Source organism: Alligator mississippiensis, chromosome 7, assembly GCF_030867095.1.
Source record: "Alligator mississippiensis isolate rAllMis1 chromosome 7, rAllMis1, whole genome shotgun sequence".
Lineage (NCBI taxonomy): Eukaryota > Metazoa > Chordata > Crocodylia > Alligatoridae > Alligator > Alligator mississippiensis.
This window is the reverse complement of record NC_081830.1, coordinates 66,510,342-66,537,268: the sequence shown is the minus strand read 5'-3', so window position 1 is coordinate 66,537,268 and position 26,927 is coordinate 66,510,342. Positions and strand designations below refer to the sequence as shown.

The 26,927-nt window shown below is 41.8% G+C and overlaps 1 protein-coding gene across 6 annotated transcripts in view; it reads right to left on the bottom strand.

Annotated features, from left to right (window-relative positions):
* Positions 1–1,322: 1,322 nt before the first annotated feature.
* Positions 1,323–26,927, bottom strand: part of SLC66A1L (solute carrier family 66 member 1 like) — a 28,554-nt gene continuing 2,949 nt past the window's right edge. For 5 of the 6 annotated variants that reach the window (XM_014602874.3, XM_019491686.2, XM_014602878.3 and 2 more), the window contains 8 exons: positions 26,506–26,629; positions 21,845–22,189; positions 20,579–20,708; positions 19,463–19,553; positions 16,550–16,674; positions 15,036–15,131; positions 13,967–14,152; positions 1,323–1,511 (listed from right to left, as the gene is read on the bottom strand). In XM_014602874.3, the coding sequence (XP_014458360.1) occupies positions 1,401–1,511; positions 13,967–14,152; positions 15,036–15,131; positions 16,550–16,674; positions 19,463–19,553; positions 20,579–20,708; positions 21,845–22,029 (924 nt within the window). In that variant the 5' untranslated portion in view covers positions 22,030–22,189; positions 26,506–26,629 and the 3' untranslated portion in view covers positions 1,323–1,400. The remainder of the gene's footprint in view (positions 1,512–13,966; positions 14,153–15,035; positions 15,132–16,549; positions 16,675–19,462; positions 19,554–20,578; positions 20,709–21,844; positions 22,190–26,505; positions 26,630–26,927) is intronic. The other variant, XM_019491688.2, reaches the window with a different exon arrangement.

The following is a 26,927-nucleotide window of genomic DNA, read 5'->3' as shown; positions in this document are numbered from 1 at the left end:
AGGTCTACCATGGAGCATGCAGGGGAACCTCCCTCCCTCCCCGACTGGTGCCTCTTGGGTCTGGAGGGGGGCACTCGGTGTTCCCCTGCAGCTGATCGCCAAGCCAGGAGGTTGGGCGGGGGGGGCGTCCACCACATGCTCAGCAGTGGACCCGGAAGCGGACCGGAAGTACATCTGGTCCACGTCCCAGTATGCTGCTGAGCATGCAGGGCACCCCCCTGCCCATGCTCCTGTGCGACGTTCCATCCGCCCCTACCATCTCAGCGTTCATTTTTCAAGGTTCATTTTTCACATATCTCAAAGTACTCAACCTGGTACCTTGAGATATGTAGAAAAAACATTTAGAGCTGTCAGTGGCTAAATCATTGATTCTCTGAGTCAATGAATCAAATCAGTGTCCCTGATTTGGGCTGAATCTGAATTGAATACGGTCGGTTTCACATATCCCTATGAGACAGGCAGTGGCTTGGCTCTGGTTTTGGCCCTAAGCTCAGGGCCGAAGCTGGAACTGAGCTGTTGCCAGCCCTAAGACAAGGCTTTTCCCCCTCACGGTGATTCGGGAAAAACTTTGTCTCAGATTTGAGTAAATATGGCATTACGTGTAATAGCCAGAATCTGGCTTTAGTACTAAGAAAGCTCAAAGGCATCTAAAGGTTATGTTCTTTTTTGATGTGGAAGAAATTTGGTCCTGTGTGAGAAACAACATCCTATTTTGAGGGCTTAAAGGGTGACCTGAAGAGTACATAGACCTTAGGAAGACTCATGGAACAAGGATGATTTTGATCCCATCTTTAACCTCCCATGTTATTATTAAGCTACATACATGTGTCTAATATATATATCTCCCCCCATTTAAAACCTGGAAGAAAACCAGACAAATGTCAAAGACTAACCAAAGTCTTATTTTGGCTGTATTTAGTATTTTAGTAACTTATTTAGTATTATTTAGTCTCATTTTGGCTGTATTTAGTATTTTTAGTATTATTTGGCTGTATTTATAATTCATTTGCACTGCATTTTGTCAAGACGGCTATACTGCCAAAGAGCAACAGCTTCTTAGATTAAGGAATAGCTGCACAGAGTTACAGTGGCTTCCTCCAACTTGCTTCTGAGTTATTTTACAATATGAACTATACCCTGATATTGGCTATTCTAAATATTCCTAGAGCACCCATTGCTCTAGCAACACAAAAGATTACAGTAGATAAAAGTAATCTGGGGACACTTCAGAAGAAAATGTGTCATCTTGCCACATACAATACAGTAGACAATTTTTATATGTATAAGTCCGCACTGTTGCCAAGAATGGCACTAACAATGAGTTTCGTCTCTAAACAGGTTTTATTTTGTGAAAAGTATTCAAGTCCTCAAGGTGTAAATAATAGCAAAAACAACAAGAGTCAGATGTTTTGCGAATCCTCTTCATCCACAAGTAATGGTTTCACTTCCATTGCCACTAAACTGAATCTTCTCTTGTTCTGTTTGCGATATATAATAAATTGTGCTGTTATCTGTATGCTTTTGGGTAAGGAAATTAGTAAAAACATAATACTGAGATAGCATTTGCAGCCCTTGCTTTCTACTAAGAACATAAAAGCTGCTGTCCAGGAGAAAACCAGTCATCCACTTAGTAGAGACTATTGTCTGGGACAGAGCAGTAGACTGAGTCCTCCAAAGGAAGGTTCAAAAATCTCTCTTGAGCAGGGGTGTCAAACTTACCTGCTCTCCTTGGGCTGAATCTGGACCTCAAAACTCCTCATGGGCCAGAAGTGGACCAACCTTCATTCACACAGCTCTTCCCCTACTCCCTCCTCCCACTCCTAACATGCATTCCCAATCTACCCCCTAAGCCCATCAGATATCCTTTATGTAGATGATATTAATGCACGTGAAAGCATAATGGGAAAGATCCTGGCTCTCACTCTGGCCCCTTTTTAGTGGCCTGCAGTAGTATCTAGCTGAGGGGTTATATAGGCCCTTCTAATTTGCCCAGTATAGGACTGACAAGTTCCATGATGGTACCTGTAGCCTACAAGTCCAGGTCCACATTGATTCTGGGGGTAGGATTCTAGGACTGTAGTGCTTTGCACTATGGCTATTCTAGGCTATAAGGCAGCCCATAAGCAGCTAGAGGGAGCCTACTACAGCTGGAGGGAGCCTACTATAAATGAGCGCAGTCCCTGGAAATTGGCTCTAACTTACTTGTAGAGCGTATCTGAGTCTAACAAGAAACGAGAATCTTCAACATTGTTATCCTTCAAAATGCTTTCAAAACTCGTTATTTAAAGTTCTGACTCATTGTTTAGTATTAGCCTCCAAAGCAGAAAACTGTGTAATATGCATATTTGTCTTATTTCTGTTTTAATGTGGATAATTACAAATGCCACTTATATATTAAGATTAAAAAATTAGAACTACACACTTTTTTCTTTTTCTTGCATGCCTTGGTCACAATCATAGGCTTTTACATTTTTTAATTAGCCAGAACTGAGGGGGCAGTGGATGACAGTTTCTTAAGCATTTCTACTAGAAACTTGAGGAATTTCAAACATCTTAAAGATATGCACCAAACTCAGTAAGGAACATACTGGTAAAAAACTGAAATCCACTGCACAATTTCTTATTTTGCAAACATCCTTGCTTTATTCCAAAATGTTGTCTAACTTCAGCTGGCACCTTTAGTTCACCTTAAGGGGAAGCAGAACAGTTTTTGAAAAGCACTATCTGTATAATATGGTAAATGTGCACAGCACCTTTCAGAACAAAGATTAATTTCCTGTGCAGAGGAGATTGTAGTCTAAGTCCTCAAGCAAAGCTCAGGAAAGGTTTGGGGCCCAAAAAGATAAAACAATACAAGCAGGCAACGGTGTAAAAGGACAGAACAATGATGAGAGAATCAGACTTTGTGCAAGTGATTAAACATGTATATTTATGATGTCAAGTGTTATCTGTGTTGCATTAGTATCTAAGGGTGCCTATACACAAGCCAGGCGGCTATTCCAATGCACTGTCAGCACACTGAAGCAGACTCAATGGAGTCCACTGGAGCGTGGTAATTACTGTGCTCCAGCCAGCCTCCTCATCCTGTATATCAGCATCCCTGCGCTTCAAAATGGCAGCAGGAGCACTTCAACTAAAGCTCGTTCAACAAGATTTAGGTAAAGCGCCCCTGCTGCCATTTTGAAGCTCTGGGTGCTTTAATTAGAGCAGCTCTTGGAGCCGCTCTAATTAAAGTGCTCTCCCCCACACCCTGGAGCATGTGTAAAAATGCCCTAAAGGCCCTAATTTGTAAAGCTCAGTCCCACCATGTTTGGCATTGGACCCTATCACAAGGGAAATGAACTAAAGTTGAAAATAGATAGAAGGGAAAGACATGCACAGGCACACAGAGATGACTTTCTTCATGTGATACAGCAAACCAGGGCAAAAGCAGAAACAGAATCCAGATTCAACTCCCAGGCCCTATGTCTCATCCATTAGTCAATGCTGGCTCCACTGTTAAATTTATATCCAACTTTGAAAAAGAGGAGGGTAACAGGGGTATTAGAAGAAGCATATTAGAGAAGAGGAAGGAGGTGTAGTGGATGGGGTCAAGTAGGGAACATCAAACATAGGGACCTGTGTGAAAGAGGTTTTAAAGGGAAGGGAAATGAATCTAAGGGGCCAGCTGTACACCAAAAATCTTCACACAAAGTACAATGGCTCCTCTCATTCACCGGGCTTTAGTTAAGACTGCACCACTATTACCATTATGTTCAAATTCCCATTTTACAAATGAAATAAAGTTGCTCTGGGAGGAAACCTGGCATATAAGAACTCTACTGGGAACACTTTAAACCAGTTAAAATAACTTGGCTAGTAGACAATAGCAGTGAGGAGTTTAAGGCTAATGCATGCCACTATTAAAAAAAAAAAAAAAAAAAGCTTACTGGGAGGCCTAGTTGGGTGGGGAGGAAATTCTCTATGTTCCAGGCGTAGCCCCAATAATTACCCCACTTCCTTAAACCTTTAGAGTATTCTACCTCTGTGGCCCCTTCCTACTAAAGACTAGACAGGATTTCCTTCAGAGACAGTGGGTCAGCACTCTTTATCCAGTCTAATCATTGTATAACATGTAGTATATTTTCTCCTCTAAAGGCTGAGCTAATTAGACTTACAGAATGTCTGCCTATCATTGGCTAGGAAAATAACAGAACAGGGTTGTAGGGTTATATGGTTTCATTCTGCAAGCACTTGAGCACCTCCTGTGGATGCTGAGTGCCTTCCTCTCCTGGTGAAGTTCTGTGGGATAGAGCTCTCATCTCATAGTGAACAAGGAAGTATGCTACTGAGCCCTGGATTCTTTTTGATCGGTAGTAGTGCAGATTACCATTTTTTGGCCACCACACAAGCAACATTTTAGGTTTTATTTAAAAACAAGGAAAAAGTTCCCAATAATGTGCAATGTACGGTTTAATAGATGAACATTTCCAGCATGTGTTTTTATTACTATATGAATTCAACAATTTGGATTTTTAGGGAATGAATTAAGAATGGATAAAGCTCTTTCATATAAAAAGCTCTTTCATATAAAATGTGCTTGCTGTTCATGTCCGTAACTTTTCAAAGAAAACTAAGGCCCGAGATTGTAGACCTTATGGGTATGGCATAGCCGAACAAACCTGACAAAACATAAAGTGTTTGACAGTCATGATGAACTAATCTGTCAATGTTGTTTTATTAAGCATATAAAAAAGTTAATCACAGTACAATGAAATGTATGCAATTTTTCTAAGAAAAAACAGACACAGTGGGCATATCTACGCGTACCCCTATGGTGCCATTGTTACTGCGTCATCGTTTAGTACTCCCTTTTGGAAAGATTAAATGATGGCACTGTAACAGCCCATAATGTACCATGTGGGAGGTGCACGGTTATTTTTAGCTGCTATGTTGTTGTAGCAACACGCTATAGCGAGGGAGCGTCGTGGCTTGTGCCCACCACTGCATGACTACTATGTTGCTATGGCGACATAGCGTCTCATGTAGATGCACCCAGCAGGGAGAAGAAAGTTGTATGTTCATTTAGTAAACTGCCCTTGCTGATTTTAATTACACAATGAATTTTAATCACAAAGCAATGATCCTTTGTAAAACTACATAACAAATTCCAAACGGCATATTGCAAAAGGCAGATTGAGAAGAGCCTCACTACTGTTGCTTAGATCTTATTGAATATACTTTCTGGCCCTCTAGTAACTAGCTGGCATGTGACTAACAATAAGATGTATATGAAGAGAAAAATTCCAGTACAGTTCCATGATATACTGCACATTAATTAATGTACTGCACATCAACTAAAACAAAAAGATTGGGGAAACACTTGGTAAAGAGCTCTTTCTAATCTAGCTACAAGGCAGATTTTGGTGGGTAGGAGGAGGAAGTGGGGCAGGGGGGAGGGAATTGGGGATGTATTCAATTTAGAGGACACATGAATGATGGAATGGAGGTGGACGGAAGTTTCAAAATAAAAACTAATTGCCCAACTTTGGTCTCTGGTTTCTTAGGTAAAACTCCACTGAAGTCCTACAGGGATATCAATACAAGCTGCTCCTATGTGTTATGAGGCAGAGTTAGCCAGTGACTGCTTTAATTTTTTAAATGTATATAGGATGTTACATTTTTCTAGGTGCATGAAGCAAAACTCTAAAAATACCCACCCAACCCTGTATTTGCAACCAAAATCTAGAAATGAGTGATAAGCCTTCCATTGAGCCCTACAAATAAACAAACATGGACTAATAGGGGAAGAAAGTTTTGAGAGTCCCAGTATATCTACTAGAAATGCCCTATCCTAGCCATTTCAACATAGGGATTAGTCTCTTGACTACTGTGGCTAACTTCAGCTGCCACAGCTATAGTTAGAAACAGTTCATTTACTAAAACTCAATTATATAATAATCTATTATTTAAATCTGAAATGTCTTAAAGCTCTCCTTGAAGTGAAAAGGATGCTGGTTTACTTCATGAATTGTGAGGGAAATCATTATTCCTTGCTAATTTCTGGAAGTCATGTATTCACCAAATAGCTAAAACAACACTAACAGCAACCTTTAATAACATTATGAATTAAAAATGGCTTATTATGGAATGAAGTAAACTAATCTATGATTTCTTAGTCCAAAATGTGAAGGACAGATATTAAGAAAATGGAATATGACCAGGTCACATGCTACAAGAAGTTATCTTGGTAACAGCTTTTATATTAACTAGCACTAAGAAATGTAAGCACTCCCTTTCAAGATGAGTCCGGTGGTCCAGCTAATGATGACCACTCTCAGAAACAGACATGCCAGATGCAGGAATCTGCAGTGGACAACTATGGCCCCTGGCAGATATGAAAACAGTTGCATGATGGGATCGGATTTCCAATCCCAACAACTACACATCCTGCCATGCCACATGTGCATGGCAGGGTGTATCATTGTGGGGATCAGAGACAGATCCCAATTGTGTGACTGCTGGCAGCTCGGCCATCCTGGGAGTGGAAAGTGAACAGCACCTGGTGGGTGGCACGGAGTGGCTCCTCCTGCTGGGGAGTTTCAACTTCTGTACCCAGCTCCCCCTGCTGGAAGCAGATGGGTCTGGGGCAGCTCTACCCCGAGTTGGAGTCCCAGGGCTGCCCCGAGGGCTGGTGCCAACAATCAGTTGCTTCACAGTACGAGGCTGATTGGAGACCTGGGGTTGTCTGGTTCTGATTCCTACAATCAGCTGCTTGTTGACATCATGTCCCAAACAGTCTCAGTGCATGGACATGCCACACACTCAATTTAAAGTGTTGTACAAATCAGGCATAAAAATATCCCACATGATATGTGGAATATCTTTATGGCTTGTATACCATTTTATGGCATCTTAAATTGGGTGAATGCAGGGCACTTCCAAAAGTTGCCATTTATTGCAAGATTAACACGTTAATCACACGATAAATGTAACGTGCAAGGGCTGATTGAATAACAGACCCATGAAAGAAGTCTCTGACAGTGTTAGAAATATAGATGGGCATTATTTTATATACCATGTAGTGTAAGTCTGGATGTTCTCTGGAATTAAAGGTACCAAAAAGGGAAAGTTTCTACTGTCCACAATATCTTTTGACTTTGGAGACGCACTCTATTCTGATTAATTCTGTTTTCCTCCAAAATCAAGAGATTCTGCTCCTCAGTTTGATACCCAGGAAGGTCTGATATGATGTGTCAGTCTGCTAGGATTTTCTATTTTCTCATATGGCAGCAGACAATAATGAAGCTGCCTTTGGAAAACATTCATTTCCATACCTTAAGGGCTTCTCAAGGCAGGAGGTCTGCTTTTGTTTTTCCCTGTTCTCTTGATTACAAATACTTTATACATTTCAACCAGTACTATATATGAGACTAGATTTCTATAAGCTCCCCAACCTGGTTTGGAAGCATCTGCTTTTAATATAATTTGACTTGGAGAACTATTAGTAAGATTGGATTCAGGCTCCAATCAAGTCAGAACTGAGAAATGAAAGTCATGTGCACGTTGGCTTTGTAATCCAGGGGGGAGCTGGGGATATGGGTTGTGTCCAATATAAAAGTTCCTTTTAGTAGAACATCATGGAAAGACATGTTCAAATATGCAAGTAATGTACTGTCAAGGTCATCAGGATCAAATTCTGGGTTTTTGGTAAATAAATACTGGCAGTTTTATGTTTTCAGTGAAGGCCAAAAATGTCAAGGCTTTGTTTAGGGAACAATAGTCTTGTGTGTCCAAATAAGGGCCAGCAGCCATCGACCCCAATGGTCTGTTCATGAGACAGAACTGTGCACTGTCAGTTAAAACAACACATATTTAACTTCAAAATGGGAAGCTAAATTCAGTTTCATATTTCATGACCATGATAATATAAATTTCCTATTATAAAGGATGTCTTATTATATGCATTTCCAATTGAATCATGTCTTCAGATGTAAAGAGCATGGTTAACTGTCCTGAATGAGAGGGTTACTTAGCAGCTGTTCCTCAGTACTAAACGAACTATTAAATGTGCTTTAGGATGTCCTGAGGTCTCTCTTTATTCTACATCAACTTCACAATTTGAAAAACGAGAGGATTTGAGTAAGGCTCTGAATTCTTACTTCCTGTATCACTGCTTAGTGAAACTGAGAACCCAGGCTCAAGGTTCCCCATGTTTAATAACCAATCATTGGGGAGCCAGTACTCCAGAGAGCCTTTGCACTCTGCATAGAGGGGCCCTAGCTTACCAAACTCTCCTAAAAACATTTTCACTCTAGCAGCCATAGAAGGTGTAGTCCCAGTTGTCTTCAATGTAGTTACTTAAAGTAGTATGGTATTGGAAATGTTGGATATTATGAAACTATTCTGCTGTGAGAAAACCAAGTTTCCTCATTAATTTGGATTATAAAAAGTTTAAGTCAATTAAATATGAGTCCAAATTAAGTGAGATTTATTTTTATTATAACTTGGTGAGTTTTTTCTGTCCATATCACAGCACAGTCCTATGACTACTTTATAGACTTACCATATAATTTTACCTGGCAAGAATAATGAAGTAGATTATTTATATAGATATTGAATGGTGAGATCAATAAACACCATGCTACCATTTAGGCTTATGAAACAAAGGACTAATATTCCCCTAGTATTCTGCTCTGGTTTGTATTTTATAATCAAACAGGAATAATCACAAAATGATAGAGAAGATGTGCTTGAAGAGGTCATCTAGTCCAAACCCCTGCCTGAGGCAGGATAATCCTTATCCAAACAACCTTATACAACCCATAATCTAAATTCTTTCATAGATTCATAGATGTTAGGGTCGGAAGGGACCTCAATAGATCATCGAGTCCGAACCCCTGCATAGGCAGGAAAGAGCGCTGGGTTCAGATGACCCCAGCTAGATGCCCATTTAACCTCCTCTTGAAGACCCCCAGGGTAGGGGAGATCACCCCCTCCCTTGGGAGCCCATTCCAGACTTTGGCCACTCTAACTGTGAAGAAGTTCCTCCTAATGTCCGATCTAAATCTGCTCTCTGCTAAATTACGGCCATTATTTCTTGTGACCACCAGGGGTCCTTGGTGACCAATTCCCTTCTGCGCCCCCATGATGAATTTGTAGGCAGCCACAAGGTCACCTCTCACCTTTCTCTTGCAGAGGCTGAAGAGGTTCAGGTGCCCCAGTCTCTCCTCATAGGGCTTGGCCTGCAAGCCCTTAACCATACGAGTGGCCCTTCTCTGGACCCTCTCCAGGTTATCCACATCCCTCTTGAAGTGCAGCGCCCAAAACTGCACGCAGTATTCCAACTGCAGTCTGACCAGCGCCCGATAGAAGGGAAATATTATCTCCTTGGCTCTGTTTGTCATGCACCTGCTCATGCATGATAAAGTGCAGTTAGCTTAGCTGATGACTTCGTCACACTGACGACTCCTGTTCATCTTGGAGTCCACTAGGACCCCGAGATCCCTTTCCGCTTCCGTGCCACCAAGCAGGTCATTTCCTAGGCAGTAGGTGTGCTGGACATTTTTCCTCCCTAGGTGCAGCACTTTGCATTTCTCCTTGTTGAACTGCATTCTGTTGTTTTCTGCCCATATGTCCAACCTGTCCAGATCTGCTTGCAGTTGTTCCCTGCCCTCTGTTGTGTCCACTTCTCCCCACAATTTTGTATCATCCGCAAACTTGGACAGAGTACACTTCACTCCCTTGTCCAAGTCACTGATGAGGACATCGAAGAGTATCTGTCCAAGGACTGAGCCCTGCGGGACCCCACTGCCCACACCCTTCCAGGTCGATACCGACCCATCCACCACCACGCTCTGGGTTCAACCCTCTAGACAACTTGCCACCCACTGGACTGTGTAATCATCCAGGTCACAGCCTCTTTGTAAAACTATGGTCAGCCATAACACAATATGAAACATAACACCCTAACCTGCCAAAGGTAAAGCAGGGAAACCATGGAAGTCAATATCCTGCTTCTATAAAGAGGTGTTAATATACACTCAAGAGGTCCTAGTTAGAGGGCCATGTTCTCTGCTACAGAGGAATGAAAAAAACCCCATAGTCTACACCAGTCTGACCATGGGGTAAAATTCCTTCCCAACTCCAAACAGGGCGATAAGTCTGACCCGAGCAAAGGGGCAAGACCTTCTAGTCAGGAACCTCCAGCTTTGCTCTTAGCAGGAACACTGGCAGACCCCAGTCAAAATCCTCCAGTTGCAGCCAACACCCATGTGTAGCAGAAAGTGGGGGAAGGGAACAACCAGCAAAGCCCAGAAGCATGGGGAATATTTATAGATGAACACAGGCATAACTACGCCTAGATCATCCCCTGACTGTCCTTTTGAACACCTCCAGTGATGAAGTCCATAACTTCCATAGGCAATCCTATTCTACTGCCTCACTGTTAACTGTGAAGAAGTTTTTCCTGATATTCAACCTAACCCTACTTTGCTGCAACTTCAAGTCATTGGTCTGCCTCTTACTCTCTGCTGCAAGAGAAAAAAAGTGCTTTCTCTCTTCTTTAAATATTTCCCAGCCCTTTAAATATCTGAAGACACCAATCATGTCCTCTCTTAAGCACCTTTTCTGCAAACTGAACATGCCTAGTTCCTTCAGCCTCTCCTCGTATGACTTGCTTTCCAAACACTTAATCATCGTCATCACCTCTCTCTGGATCCTGTTTAACTTCTCCATGTTCTTTTTAAAATGTACAGTCCAAGTACCTAGACCAGTGGTTTTCAACCTGTGATCTGTGGAACCGGTGGGGTCCACAGACTAGGTCTAAGGGGTCTGTGAACATTTACTATGATCAATTAAAAGTATGTAATACTTACACTTACAATTCAAAGGGGTTCACACCTCCATTTGAAATTTCCAAAGGTGTCTGCATCTCCATTTAAAAGTTTTTAGGGGTCTGCAGATGAAAAAAGGTTGAAAACCACTGACCTAGACTGAGTGCATGTGTTACAATAGGTTAATTATAGTTAACAGGCTTATTATGCTTTAATGTAGCAAGAAGGTTGCTTATGGCCAAGTTATTTCTGTCACTGTGACACTAACATGTATTGTTATATTGGCTCTTTTGAACAACTTTTCAAGCACCATAGCTACCTTTTAAGACACATTCAAATTCTCAGGTACATGCTTGTGCCCTGATGATGCATTTAGGGAACATGTGCTGCAACGGTCTATGAAACTATAAAACATTATATTTGGAAAATATACTTTGACACAAAAATCTTAGTAGAGCTTCAATTTTTCTCTGGACTGCTGGTCAGTCTTATAATAATCTGATTTTAGATATTTTTAGTGGGTTTGGAGTGTTGAATGGAGTAGAGTACAATTGGTCCAAGAAGTATGATAGACAAGGATGTTTTGTGATATCTTTTAATGGACCAACTGTATACCTGCCCTTGAGTGTTTCAGGTAATCTGAGAAAGTGCACGATACCCAAAAGCTTGTCCAACAGTTCTCCCAACTATGCAGTTGGTTCATTAAAAATATTGGAAAAAATCCTTGCCCCTCAGATATTTTTACCAAGGGGTCAGGTTCTTAACATTATAATTTGCAATGTGCATATGAAAACAATTGACTTGTGTGGGCACATCAGATTTTAAACATAAGTTACATGGGCACGAACATGTGCAACTGTTCATGCATCAAACTGAAAACTCAACCTACATGTACTTACTAATAAAAGTAATTGCAACTGTGCTATCTAGTTTGGACATTCCATACAAATTCAAGTATGAATTTGTGTTCACCAGTAAACTGCACAAAAAACATAATCTGCTATAAATTTAAAAAGTGCAAGTAAATAGGTGGTATGAAATTTATTTTCAATATCTCAAACTGTGTTATGAATTATTCATAACACACTGTGACAGGGGGCAACTCTCAGGGCCTGGTCACAGTACTGGCCCGTCCACTTGTCTAAGGCAGGCTGCCCAGTCTCGCCTGTTACACCTTGTTCTTACAATAATAATTGTAATAAATGCAGGAGGCTGACCATTTTAAGACCTTGATGCCTAGGGGTTTGCACACAACTATGACCTTCCCTTATTCTGTCCCATGCCTCACAGATGGCATCCTTGAGTTGCTTTACACTTTGGTTCGAGGCCAGGCCAAACTCAGGCCCTTGCTTTAACTCATACATTCATCCTTTCTCTCTGTCCCAATGAGCTCCATTCATACCACCTGGTCTTACCGGGCCTCTCATTCTGCCCACTCTCACTGGGCCTCTTATACACTGCCTCACACTGGGCCACACTATCTGCCCTGCTCCTCTGAGCAGCTCCCATAGGCCATCAGGTTTGCCTTCTTGCACTCCTTGGCTGGCTGGCCCGCAGCCTCTTGAGCCCTCTTGCGGCCCTCATCTGAACGGCGGCTAGCCAATTCACCTCGCCTGGGCAGCGCTCTGACCCGAGCCCTCTCTGGCTAACTCATCACTCTCATACACCAACCGATTAGGGCCAATTCCTTGCCCACTCCGCCTTGGGACTATTTGCAGCCTTAGGTGTCTGAGGACTTACCTGGGTCTAATTGTACCCTCCATGGGGCTTCAAAACACACCCCCCTCTCTGGGGCCTCAACTTTGCTCACACTGGGCACTCTGCTGTTCACTACTAGGCCCACGTACTCCACCCCTTCACTGGGGTAACTACTCTACACCCCTCACTGGGGCCCATACTCTGCCCCATGTAGAGTCTCAGGGTCGTACACCCCCACGAACTCAGATGCCTCTCCCTAGGCATGCCTGGCCTACTATCTTTGGGCTCTTACAGCCCCATGGGCTCAGGTGCCTCACTCGGGGTGTGCCTAGCCCCACTACCCTCCAGTCTTAATGCCCTACCAGATGGTGGGGCCTGGGGTTATCAGGCACCCCCACCTGCCTTTCACTGGGGAGGTAACTGGCCTGGCATTTCTGGGGGACTGTCCCGCCATGGACAGCCCCACCAGACCACCCTTCCCCAGCAGGGTGCAGTTTTTGGTCTTACCCAGGACCAAGCAGGCTTACCAGTTCTGGTCTAGTTCCCTCTCTGGGTCCTAGATGTAATCCTTGGGCTGCTCACTCTCTTGTGCCCATCTCTAATGGTGACCCCCATTTGGAATCCTCCCTTCCACAGACTGTACTGCAGCCTCCTTCATCACAGCCAGCCTGCAGACTGACCTCTACTCTCTGTTAGCTGTGATGTCGTGTTGTCCCATCCCATCCCTACCACCCCCCACCCCAGACCTTCAGTCTTTCTAGGTCCTGGCCCCCACCTTCAGGCCAGTCGGGGTGCCAGATGGCTCTCCGCAGCCCTGGCCTGCCTCAATTGCCCTTCGGCCCTACATTGACCAGTCGAGGGATCAGAAGGTCAGAGCGGGAGCCACTGCCCTCCATTCTGTAAAGGGGGTCCCCCTCTAGGTCTCGCGATAGAGCCAGCATCCCAATCCTGGCTGATCTAGTGCCCCCAGCAAGGCTGCATGAGGCCTAGTTCTACTGGGTTCACTTGAGCCCCCTGGCTTCACCCCTGCCAGATCTACCCTGGGGATTGCCTGGCCCCATTGTAGGCCCATCAGCTGTTAGCCCTCTTGTTAGACTGGACTTTGTTTTCACTAGGCCTCAGGCTTTCCCTGGAGCTTGGACCCTCCTGCCATCCCCCTGGTTCCTTCCTTACCTCCAAGGTGTTCCATGAGTAGCAGCTTAGCTGGGTGTTGTTGCTCCAGCTGCCAGCAACAGACTGCTGGCTCAGCCCTGATGCCTGAGCTAAAATGGAGGCAGCTGAGTTCTCTCCACCAATCACATGGCCCAGCCTGCGGCCATATGACCTTCTTATCAAGGCTGGCCCACACCTGCCAACTGCCCAGCTGTCTGCTCTCGCCCTTAAAGTGGCAAGCACCAAAGGTGCTCTGCCACACACACCTTCAAGAAACTCTTGCTCTACACGGAAAAGGATACAAAAATGTCTAGAAACAGAACTCCAAAGCTCCCAATGAGCCAGGGAAGATGGTGTAAAAGATAGAGGTTCCTGAGAGATTTTGCAGCAGGCACTTTTAAAACAAGGCTTAGTCCATAAGTACAGTTTCCCATCATGGCTAATGCGAACAGCAGGTAAGATGTACCTTCTGTAGATTGTCTTTGGAACTAAAAAAAATATAAAATGTTTGATAGAAGACTGAGTTGCAGCATAAATAACAGGAAGGAATTCTGGATACTCTCAGGATACTTGACTACAATTTCTAGGAGCACATTTCGTTCTTTTTCACCAGGAAAACAATTCATCGTATTTCTAATGCTTTTGGTTTTACTAATCTTGGCATCTGTATCATCAAAATTGGTAGAAATCATCATAGCTTTTAGGTGTGCATGCTATAATTTACAGCTGCAATGCAGCAAGGAAAGCTAACATGTTACAAAAAGTGAATGTTTATTTCTTCACTAATCTGTTACTCTGTCACTTTCTCAGGTGGAGCCATTTATTCCAGCTTGAAGCAGAGGTGGGAACATCTGTTATTTTGGAAATAAACTGGAGTTTCTTATGTCAAAGCTCTCTGTACCTAACTGAAGTACCTGACTTTAATCAACCTATGTCAAATTTTCAAAGAGAATTTTCCCATATCGACAGTAGGGAGGTTATGAATTCAGTAATGTCATCATAATGTTTCTGTGTTATAATTTTATCACTAGATACTACTAATTTAGTAAAGAACAACTGAAAGCATGGACATATCTACTGCCCATTTGTTTTTCACGTGCAATGTATGCTTCTTCCCTAGCCTCAAAAATGCAGCTATTGACTCTTTATTCTTTGTCCTCTACCCTGGTTGACTGAAAACTTTCCATTTTCCTGGCTCTTTGAATAAAACAAGTTTTCCTTTTTAACCTTTTTCCATGTTATATAGTCCCAGATGTAAAGTTCAGATTCCAAATAAGGTGCAGGTGTGTATGTTCACTGCAAGGGAGATTCCAGCATTTCAAGCAGCAGTAAGCAATATATTTAAATGCATTCAGTCAAAAATATACTTACGTTTTTATACAGTTGAGGAAATCTAGATCCCAGATAAAATACACAAGATATATAGCCACAAACAAACCCTGACAGTTTGATCATACCAAGCGGGTCCTGAAAAACAAGAAAAAGCACACAAATTTTGATAAAAATGTTTCTGAACATTTCTAATGTTTTGACTTACAGTGTAAACTCCTCTCAAGGCCTGGACAATACCTCCTGTTGTTGTTAAAATGGCCAAGGAGGGCTAAAAGATTTGATTTTCATCTTGCAAACCAAAACAATATATAGTCCTGTATATACCAGAATATAATGCAGTCTTTGTTTGTGAAAGGCAGAATGAAGAAAAAAAGATTTTTCCTTGTAGTAAGTAACTAAACAGTAGCTAGGGAGCCAAACCTGCTCATTGTTCTGCTCTCTGTGGATTGCTGCAGATTTTACTTTTGGTTTTACCCCTAAGCAGCCAAACCTGTTCATAGCCATATTTCTCACATATAATGTGCAATCAGATTTGCAGGAGCTGTTTTTGGGGAAAAAGGTGAGCGTTGTATGTGAGGAAATACGGTATCTAATTTTCAGCTCAAAGCCAGTCCATGCATGCCTTAAAATGTGATGATAAATACATTTTTAATAAATTAATTCTTAATGATGAAAGACCTGGGGATGCCAAAGTCAAGACAAAGTTTTTATACCTAAATACACTGGAAAGTTAAGCATTCTGGGTAGAGAGCATGACACAACCTTTTCCAATATGTTCAGTAGTGGTTCTTAGCAAACCTTAAGTTTTCAGTTGAGTGCGTAAGTTGTAATGTTATTAATAAAAGGGCATTTTTATGGCATTGTTACTAGCTCTAGGAAGTGGTGCATCCTAAAATCTCAAGAACGAGACAAAAACTGCATCTTAAAAACTGTAAGTTCACAACTCTGAAAACCAGGCAGACAATATGTTGCCCCAAATTTATCCCCCACATCTTCAGAAGATAGTGCATAACAGTGAGCCATGCTGCATTCAGTTTGCACTTATTACTTCACATTTATTTATTCTCAACAAGCAACTACCCTAGCTGCAGTAAGGGCAGTACTTTAAATATAGCAATGCACTCTAAAGATAGGGAGCACCGTGAGGTATCTCAGGCCACATTTTTTGTGAAGTAAAATCTGAAGCTGGAGAGAAATCCAGGGTCAGAAAAAGGGTCTCCTTTTTTAAGACAGGAAAAAAGTGGTTTTCCAATCAGAGTACTCCAAGCATGAGGGAGTACCACCATGATTCCAAAGCCATGCCAAAGACTGGACAGAGGGTGGGGGAGCCGAGGCCAGTGGCGGCACTCTATCCCAGCACCCTCCCCTCCACCATTCTTGATGGGCAATTGGCTAGTATGCCCATAACTTTAGTAACTTGTCATTACTAAAGCATTTTGGATTATCATACAAATTCGTTAGCATGGGGTCCACAATCCTAATATGAGGCATTTTTTTAAAGAAGGAGCAAGAAGGGAGAGGAGACTAGGTGCTTACCTACAAAATGAGCTTACCTTGCCTGCTTCCAGCAGAATACTATGAAATTGGTTTCTTAGGAAAAGCTGACTGGGTAAAATTGCACACAATGTTATACAGATCAAGACCCAGGTCACACAGAAATTCTTCAGGTGCATGCTGCCTACATTGACATATAATATGTTAGATGAAAAGCAATTTCTTTCTATTGTTGGATTAGTAAATTTAGTATTTAGTAAATTTACTATTTACTTATAATTTAAATGTGTTGACATAAAAGACAAAAATCACATTCAGGCTACTCCTACTAACATACCATTAGGGTTAGATTTAGCTAGTACAATAAGCAAAAAGCTGCCTAGTACAAGGCTAAGTACAGACAGTCAAAAAACCTGAGTTTTTGGGCACTTTTACATGTGCTCTGGGAATGGAGGGGAGGGCAGTGCTTAATTAGAGTAGCTCCGAAAGCAGCTCAAATTAAAGTGCCACCACATCTCCTGTATCAGTGTCCCTGCACTTAAAAATGGTGGCGGGGTGCTTGAACTCAAGCTTGTTCAATGAGCTTTAGTTCAAGTACCCCTACCACCATTTTTAAGCGTGGGGATGCTGATACATGAGATGCAGAGGCTGCTGAAGTGTAGCAACTGTCACACTCCAGTAGACTCAATTAATCTAGTCTGCTCTGACGCACTGAAATTACAGCACATCAGAGCAGCCTCTGTGCTCATGTACAGGTGCCCATTAGGGCTGTGCGAAGCTTCAGGTACTAATTTGATTTGGAGGAGATTTGGCCCAATTCGGTGGCCAAATCTCTGAATCCAAATTGAATCAGGGAATCAATTAAAAGATCCAAATTGATTCGAATCTCTCCGAATCGATTCGGAAGATTCGGAGAGCTTCAGTGATTTGGGCAGTCCCTGCTCGCTGCAGCAGGGAGTTGGACCCAGACTCCGAGCTGGTAAGCAGGGTGCTGGGAAGGGGAGGCTGGAGGAGGGGACCATGGCAGGGATCCCCGCCAGGCCCCATCCCCTGCCTGCTCCCTCAGCCTCCCCCCATGGCTGCCCTACCTGGCCCCATGTCCCGGTGCTTTAAAAAAAAGCCCCCACTCACCAGCCGCTGGATGGGGAGCCTGTCACGAGCCCCCTGACTCCCACCCCCCTGCTCTCCCAGCCCCCCCATGCTCCAGCTCCAGCCCTTTAAGGAAAAAAACCCAAAAAACCTGGACTCACCAGCTCCTGCAGTGGCCTCGGGGCTTCTGAGGGCTTGTGCAGAGACCCCCCCACTCAGAATGGAGAGTGTGGGGCAGTGGGGATCGCCCCCCACTGGGCAGGAGCCAGTGAGGCTGAGCTTACTTTGTCTGTTTTTTTTAAAGGGCCAGAGCTGGAGCAGGCAGGGCAGCCATGGAGGGGGCTGGGAGAGTGGGGGCGGGGGAGGGAGTCAGGGGGCTCATGGCCGAGCGCCCCACGCACCGTGGGGCAGTGGGGGGCTGCAGGGATTGCCCAGCAGAAGCTGGTGAGTGGGGGCTTTTTTTCCAAAGTCCGGGAGCTAGGGTCGGGCAGGGCAGCCATTGCCAGGGCTGGGAGAGCGAGCGGGGGATGGGGCCCATGTGATTCGGAGATTCGGCTGATTCAGCAGCAGCTGAATCTCTGAATCAATTCGGGACAGTGATTCAAATAACCGAATCGAATCGCTGCCCGCCGAATTGGACGAATCTGAAGTGAATACTAGCGGCTTTGCACAGGCCTAGCGCCCATAGATTCCAGAAATGCAGCCACATGCCTGCTGTGACTCAGGTCAGAAGCTGGGGGGCAGTAGAACATGCCTCTAAGCTCTGCTGGAGCAAAAGCTAGCCCATCCACTCTGAGATGGGGTACTAGAAGGGGAGGTGCAAAGCAACATGGGATGCTGGGGGACTGTGAGTTAATTTGAATCTGTAGGGGATCTGGGGCAAAAGTTCAGTAAACTGATTTAACCTAAGCAAGTTAAGTCTGATACCGCGCATCTATCCAGGTTTATCTTAAACCAGTTTTGGCCATTTTGAAATGGTCTAAAATGGTTTAAATGCACTGCACTTTGGTTGTGTTACAGATCTGAGCCAGTTTCTGATCACTTATACCAGTTTATGTGTAATTTCTGTTCCTGGCCTAATAGACCAGAATACACTTTCTCTCAACGGATTTTATACCACTTAACACCACAAATGCAAAGATATTTGGAATGTAGATTACATAACTGTCTCCAAGGCATTGTTGTTAACATAGGCTCCTGTCTAGCAAAGCACTTAGGTACATGGTTAACCAAGTATATGAGTGTTGCCACTGAGGTCAAGGGGTCTACTAGCATGCCTGAAACAAAGCACATACTTACGTGGACTTGTTCCAGTGGGGCTACAAGGGAACTTTTAAATTTAAAAAAGTCTTATAAAACAAAGGAGCTATGCTACTAGTTTTATTTCTAGTATAATTATTCCTAGAGGTTCCAATTTATACCAGTGTGCCATTGTACTAGGTAGGTGCTGTAGGTGTACTAGGTGCACTATATGCACTAAGACAGTCTTTACCCTACAAGTTGGCAGCCAAAAGAGAAAAGAAAAAGGAAATATTACTCCTGCTATTTTATAAATGGGAATTTGAGGCAGCTTTTAATAATTCTGTAAAGTGGAAAATACTCCAGTTATTAGGGTATTTGCCAGAATGCCAGATGTAACGAATTCTGAACAAGGCAGGCTGAATTTATTGGCAGGTATAAGTTACTCTGCACAAACTATAAGTCAGGTACAAGAGTAGGAATGAGATTTTCATGGGGTCCTTAAAAGATAATGCTCCCAACTTCCTCCAATTTTACCTGGGAGCTGGGTGATCTAATCTTTTCTGCTCCTCTGAGAATTCCCACCTAAGAATATTAAAGTACTCCAGAAAATGGTAAATTCATTGATTTTTTTAATATCTTACATTTTGTCATCTTCTGATTCTTCAGTTTATAGTAGACAAATTGTGAGAGCATAATTATGTCCATATTGACATAAAAGATGGCAGTGACAATCTGAAAGAGAACACAACACATCTTCTTTACATGTCAAACAAAAAGGCCAGAGTGTTTTTGGAAATGATTCACATGCACATTCTCCGACGTATACCAAACCGCCGCAAAAAGATTCAAAGTAAGCTAGGTAGCTTCAGATTCATACACTTATGGTAGGACCAATTCCTGGTCCGTGGGCCTCATGCAACTTCTACTATGTAGTCCGACTTGACTTTGCAACTGTGAAGGTTTAAGCAGATACTGAGACCCTGGCACAAAATCTATCAGGACTGGTCACTAAAACTACTTTTTTGGAGGATTCTTTGTCTGCCCTATCTGCATCTCCAAGATTGACGCCTCCCCAGGTTCTGAGAGGGTACAGGGTTTCTTTCATGCTTTTTCAAAGCTTAAGGAACTGAATGGGTATTGCAGACCAAAACAGGAATTTGCTGGATGAATAGCAGGAAGAGAACATTGTTGATCCAATTAAACTATCTGATTCTGATAGGTCTTTTTTTTCAATGAAGCCTTATTATTGTCTCACACACATTTTTTTCAAGTTACTTAGGTATACACACACTTTTGATGTATTTCCTTTCCAAACTAATCAAGGAAAAGGAGCTAGAATTTCCAGTTTAAAAAGAGGTCACCCCAAGCAACTTAATCTGTTATAGCACCCAAACATAACTGACTTTACTTACTCCCAACCCTATTTATTAGGGAAGCTTACTTACAAAATAAACTGAAAAATTGCCACTGAACTCATTATCAAATAAAGCCAATTTAGTCTGTTTATATTATACATGTAACCATATAAAAGGAGCTAGTTGGAAATATATTATCGCTTGCAGCATCTTCCCATCTGCAAAGAAAGCCACAAGACGCCATAGTGGATAAAGACAAAAACTTCACAGTAATTTCCTTTTCTACAATCTGCTTCTTTCTGCAGTGTCTAATGCATTTAGTTAGCCTACCAGTTATCCGTCAGCTTAAAAAGACACATATTTAAAATCATAAATAATAAAATACTAAAGGTGATTAATTACCTGGATGGAAAGTTGATTTGTTAAATAGCAGCCTATGAAATTTGTAAGGTCTCCACCTATCCAACATAGCAAAAAGCCCAAAGACAGTGCTTGGTCCACTTTTCCATTTTGATAGGCAACATAAAGTTGACTAGAAAAAAAAAAAAGAAAGAGTAACAGCCTGTTTAATCTAAAATAAAGATTAAAAGTAATTTCCCATACCAAGACTCCTAGATAGACTCTCCTCCCATTCATATTTAGCATAAAATGGCTGAAGTAGTTTCTAGAATAGAATCTTCAAGTTTTTCTTGTGTATCAACATGATCACAGGTAGTGCTATGTGGAGATACCTGAACTAGCTCAGGTATTGGAATCAGGATAGCCATGTTAGAGTGGTGCTCTGTTTGAGTTAATGTGCCTTGCTAAATGCTGCTATACTACTACCCAAGTATCTCTAACAGTACACTGTTCTGCCATGCAGATGTGCTTCAAACTGTGAGCGTATAGGTTCAAGTTCACAACATACTCTATGAAGTAATCCTAAATGTGAATCTATTAGGCATGTCCTGATGAATCCAGTACTCCTTAACTTGACAGTTTTAATGTACATTTTCAAATACTTCAGAATTTCAAAGGCTTACTACCACAGGTTTTACCCTGCATGGTTTCCAGAACCCTTTAACTAATTCAGTAAATTACACTGCCTGTGTGGATAGATCTTGGAGTCAATCCCAGTTACTTGACACAGTTTCACATGCAGGGAATATTTCCTCTTCTATTTCTGCCATCCTCTCTGCTTGAAATGTTAACCCAGCGTAATTGCCCTACACAGAAACCAATCTGGCACTGCAGAAGTACTGAATGATGCACTTCTTCTGACCCCATGTTCACCGGCTGGGAAGAGCAGGATAATATCTGTGACATAACATGTGGTTTAAATAAGTACTAATCTAGTTTCCTCTATGGGTTGTGTGTGTGCATGTGTGTGAGTGTGCACATGCACACATTTTAAGAGTGGGGGAGATAAAAGGGAAGAGGTGATTTATTCTCTGATGCTAAGTGGTAGAGATTAGTGTCACGTCAGTGCAACAGAACAGTATATCAGCCTCATTTGTCTACCACCAAATATAGTTCTATATGTGAACAACATGCTTCTTTGCCTTATTCTATCTGTATTATGCAGATATAGAAAAGTATTCAAGATAAACTAAAAAAAGGCAGCTTTTGAAAAAAGGCTTCGGGCAAGATTACCCATGTGAATCTCAAGACTTAAGACTTTAAACTTACGGTAGCGCAGCAAACAGAAAACAGACAATGGAAATGAGTCCTATGACAACGCTCCAGTACTCCCACGCATTCTCAACACATTCTTCCAGGAGATGCCAAATCCATGGTGTTCCATTTATACATAATCGCCTATTCTCTACTGCAGAGATATTGAAAGCATGTATATACAGCTGAGGAGCCATCATTCTTGTGCTGAGATTCAATTTCAGAAGTTTATTTTTGGCTCTGCATTTACCCCATGCAAATCCGCAAATCCATTTACCAAGGCTGAATATCCTCTCTCAAAAGACCTCCATATCCAGACAGATGACTTTATCACAGTTATTTCCAATCTTATAAATGGACCTGCCAATTTAAAGAAATAAAATACATCCAGTGTGAATATGTCAATTAAAAAACCAAATTAAAGTTTTCAGGAATTTGGCCACAGCAAACCTTCTTAGAGAACAAATTTAAAAAAAGGTAAAGCTAAAAATGTAAACACTAACCCACATAAAGCACTTGCTTATCTTTGTTTCTCACTAAAACAACTAATGGAATTATCCAGACCCAGTCAGGCAGGGATGTACTGCATAAATTACACCACACAATTCTTAAAAAATGTATAATACTTCTAGTTCACACCTCCTGTGGCTTTCCAGTGCCTGGGGGTTGTTTTTTTCTAGTTGGTTTTTTTTTGTGGCAAAGACTGCCACTTGTACAGAGCTGTCAAACTATAATACATTTATATTGTGAACAAATGTCCACTAACCAAGCAGCACATTTCCACATCAGACCAAAGCCAAGTTTTAAATCCAGTCTGGAGTTGAAAGATTAATCCAGTGAAATAATGAATGATCAAATACTCCTTTTAATGATACTGCACCGGACTGTGAACCCCAGCCCAACCTAATTCAAGTAGTTAGTTACAGCTCTACTTGATGTCAATGGAAGTAACTGCTCACCAATGTAAATAAGGCATTCACATTCTGTTTTTTTATATTTGTAAGAGTTAAAAAAATGGAAGGATGAAGTTTTTAAAGTAAATTTCCTCATGGTATCAGATAATTATGAATGAGGTTTAGGTTAAATTTAGTCTGGATTCTATAGTACTCTTTCTATATTATAGACCAGTGGTGCTCACCCTTTTAGAGTAGTGGGCCAGGTGTGACCCTGCTGCATTGCAGGCCTGTGTCTAGTCCTAGTGGAGTCAATAAGGTTACATCCATGCTTACAGCTAGGTCTATACTAGGGTGTGGCTGCCACTTGAACTACAGCAACAGCTTAATGCATCTAGTGTGAATGCTGCTCTGCCAGAAGATGGGTAATTTCAGAGCTATGCCAGCTCCCCTAAATGAGAACCATAGCTAACAATAGCCACCTCTGGCTGACAGCTTTGTCCACATCAGTAGTTTTATCACTCGAACTACACTGGTTATAAAATATGATTTTTATTTTTTCAGACCACCCTCTCCAGCCAACCTAGCTCTGCCAGCAGAACTCTGTCATGTAGACAAAAGCTAAATCTTTGCAGAATCAAGAACTTTGTTCTTAAGCAACAGTATGCTAGGTGGAGGTGTATTTTTCACTACTGGAACTAAATACCAGTGGCATAACTAGGAATGGAAACCTGGATGAGCTCCAATTTATGGTGGACAAGTAGCAACCAAAGATCTGTGGTCATAGTAAATCACACATTTAAGATTTTATCTGTATTTTAATTACCTGCAAATGATTAAAATTAAATGTATCTACAAATTCAGATTAAAATTATCTGCCAATGATTTAAGATCATTAAAATACAGGATAATACAGGGGTGGGCAAAATGTGGCCCAGGGGCCGGATGTGGCCTGCCAGGCCATTCTATCTGGCCTGCAAGGCCCCTAAAAAATTTAGATAATTAATATTAATCTGCCCTGGGCTGCCTGTCATGCGGCCCTCAATGGTTTGCTGAAACTCAGTAAGCGGCCCTCTGTACAAAATAGTTGCCCGCCCCTGTACTAAATGATGCCCTTGAAACTTTAGTGCTCCATATTTACTTTAAAAAAACAGAACTCCTGCTGGTAATTTTACTGAAATTTGGCATTCACATAGGCTTAGATTTGGGCAGGCAGAACTATTAAGTAGATAAGTTGTGACTCTTCTGGTAAGAACATCAGCGTGACATCAAAGTGTAATCTGGTAAGCGTTCCTTATACAAGAATGTAAGAATTGTTGTACTAGGTCAGAATCAAAATTTCTCTGATGTAGTATCGTGCCTGACATTGTCCTGTATCGAGTATTTCAGAAGATGGTATAAGAATCCTGCGAAAACTAGATTGGGAGTAATCTGCTCCATATAAATAAACCAGAATGAAACCTAATAGGTAGCAAATGACTTAGAATCAGAAGCACAGGATTTAATATACCTGCCAAAAAGATTTATAGCTAATTATAACAAGTCCATACATTCTTGATATAGAAATATTCAAACCTGTTTTGAATCTTAATAGTGGCCCAAATGCTAACCCACTGTAAAACAAAAGACCATTTTAACCAAAGAGCAAAGATCTCTGTGAACTATTCCTTGAGACCTGTTGTTCACAAAGGCAAATTTTAAGTGGCTGTCTTTCTGTTCACTCTTGTGACACTTCAGTTCCTGTGAAGATTAACAGCACTAGGTACTGGGCATTTAGATGGGGAAAAGCTAGATTATTTATATTTTAAGTGAGGAGAGAAAAGGGAAACCCTGAGATTAATAGCCACAAAATTGAGCTACTCCTGCCAGTAATAGAATGTATTCTCCAAAAGGGGCGTTTGACACAGGAAAAAACAGCTGTAGTATCTAGGGGTTTTATGGATGTTTCAAATATACAGTGAATTTGAAAAATCATTCAAACATTGTCAGTTCTGGAAGTCCCCTGATACAAGGATGACAATCTTCCAGTAAGCAGAAAAGTCATTGGAGGAGGAGGCGGCCAATGCCAAGTCATTGCTCTTTCCCTTTGTCTCTCTCTTCTATCTGCCTCCAAAGGGAGGTGAGTTTGCTCAAAATGACTGATGCCTTGTCATACAACATACCACCACTGGGGATGATTCAGTGCTTGAGTCTCCTAGGTAGTGATTTTAATATTGTAGTTCTTCAGATTGGCCTTGAAGGGGTCCTTGAATCTCTTCTCTGACCACCTTTAGAGTGGTGATCATCAGCGAATTGGGAGTACAAGTATTTATTTTGGGAGCCAGTTGTCAGGCACCCTTATGACACGATTTGTCCGCCAAAGCTGGTATAAACATGGCTTCTGTGCTAGTGGTGAGCCAAAATGCTGGCATTCATTCTTCTGTCCTTCCAGCTGATATGGAGGATTTTCTGAAGATACCACTGATGGTTACGTTAAAAAACATTCAGGTGTTTCCAATATGTCATCCAAATTTCACACCCATACTACAAAGTAGGGTTAACAGCCTGGCAGTCGAGAAGTCGGTTTGGGTCCTGGTGTCATAATCACTGAAGACACAATTTTGGAGATATCCAAAGGCAGCACTAGCAGATTTTATCTGATGTTGAATATCATTGTCTGTATTTACTTTTTGGAAAAAATGGCTACTCAGGTAGGGGAAATGCTCAACATTCGCAAGGACTGCTCTCTAATAATACTGTGAGGAGAAACAGCTGGTTGGTTTGGGATGAGTTGGTAAAGTATCTTGGTTTTCATTAAGTTGACAGTGAGTCCAATCATTTCTAAGACTTCACAGAAGCAAACAAAAATGAGCTGGAGCTCTTCAGTTGAGTGGGCACACACAACACGATCATCAGCATACTGAAGATCAGTATAGGAGGTGTTGACTATCTTGGACTTGGAATGTAACCTGTTGATGTTAGAAAGATTCCTGTCCATACAATAATGAATGCTGACTCTAGATTGAAGTCTATCAGCAATGAGAAGTGGAATAGCTGAGATATAGATGGAAAAGTGTTGATGCAATCTTACATCCTTGCTCAACTCCCATTCTAATAGTGAAAAAGTTCATTTCTGAGCCACTGCTTAGGACAGGTGCTGTCATTAAGTTGTCTGATAATGATAAAAAAAATTGGCAGGCATCCAAATCTCATCAGGATCCTCCATAGGACCTCTCTGTAGATTTGATCAAAGACCTTAGTAAGGATGATGAAGGCCATGTAAAGATCTTGGTGTTCACAGCAGTTCTTCTGCCGCTGTCTGGCAAGAAAAAGTGTATCTGCTGTACATCTGATGCTCTGAAACTATGTTGGAAGTTGAGTAGATTCTCCTCAGCAAGGCAAGTAAGTCTATTGATGAAAGAGTGAGAATCTTCTCAGGTATGGACAAGAGTGCAGTACCATGATAACTGCTGCAATCTGATCTATCTCCTTTCTTGAATATGGTAATAATTCTAACATCTCTCAAGTCACTGGGAATCTGTTTGTGTTGCCAGATTTTCATAATAACTATGTGTAGTTGATTTGCAAAATTACTTAAATTATTTGAAAAATAATTTGAAAAATTATTCAATAAGCAGGAAGGAATAATGTGGAGGTGTGATAGTGCTGTGCCACTCCAGCATTATAACTAGTCTAAGAGATCAGGTTGGAGCTTTTCTTACAACATATTGAGCTATTTTCAAAGTTCTTATGTAATTGTACACATATGGATGGCATAAAATACATCATAAAACTGGGACTTACTATCTAAGGGCTTCCTCCATAATTCACGAAGTCTCTGACAGCTGCACCATTCTAATGTGGTACATCTGGGACATCCCTCTGAGATCGATGCAGTTAGACTTGATGAGCATGGATTTCACAGAATCTACAAATAAATGATAAAACAAGTATGCATATTTTTGATAGCATATCTTCACTAATCTGGCTACTCAGTATATTCAGCACATACTGATCACTTTCCTGATCCTGGAAGCCATTTCTGCAAGCCATTTTTAATGAAGGGACTGGCATATTTTCATGGACTTCAGTACAGCTTTAATACTGAATACAATGGAATGCCAAAACCACACCTAATTTTAGGAATAAGGCCAAAGTACAAGTAAGGTGCATCCAGAAAATACTACTGCCTTGATAAAAATGTTTTTTATTTTGTATTGACTGAC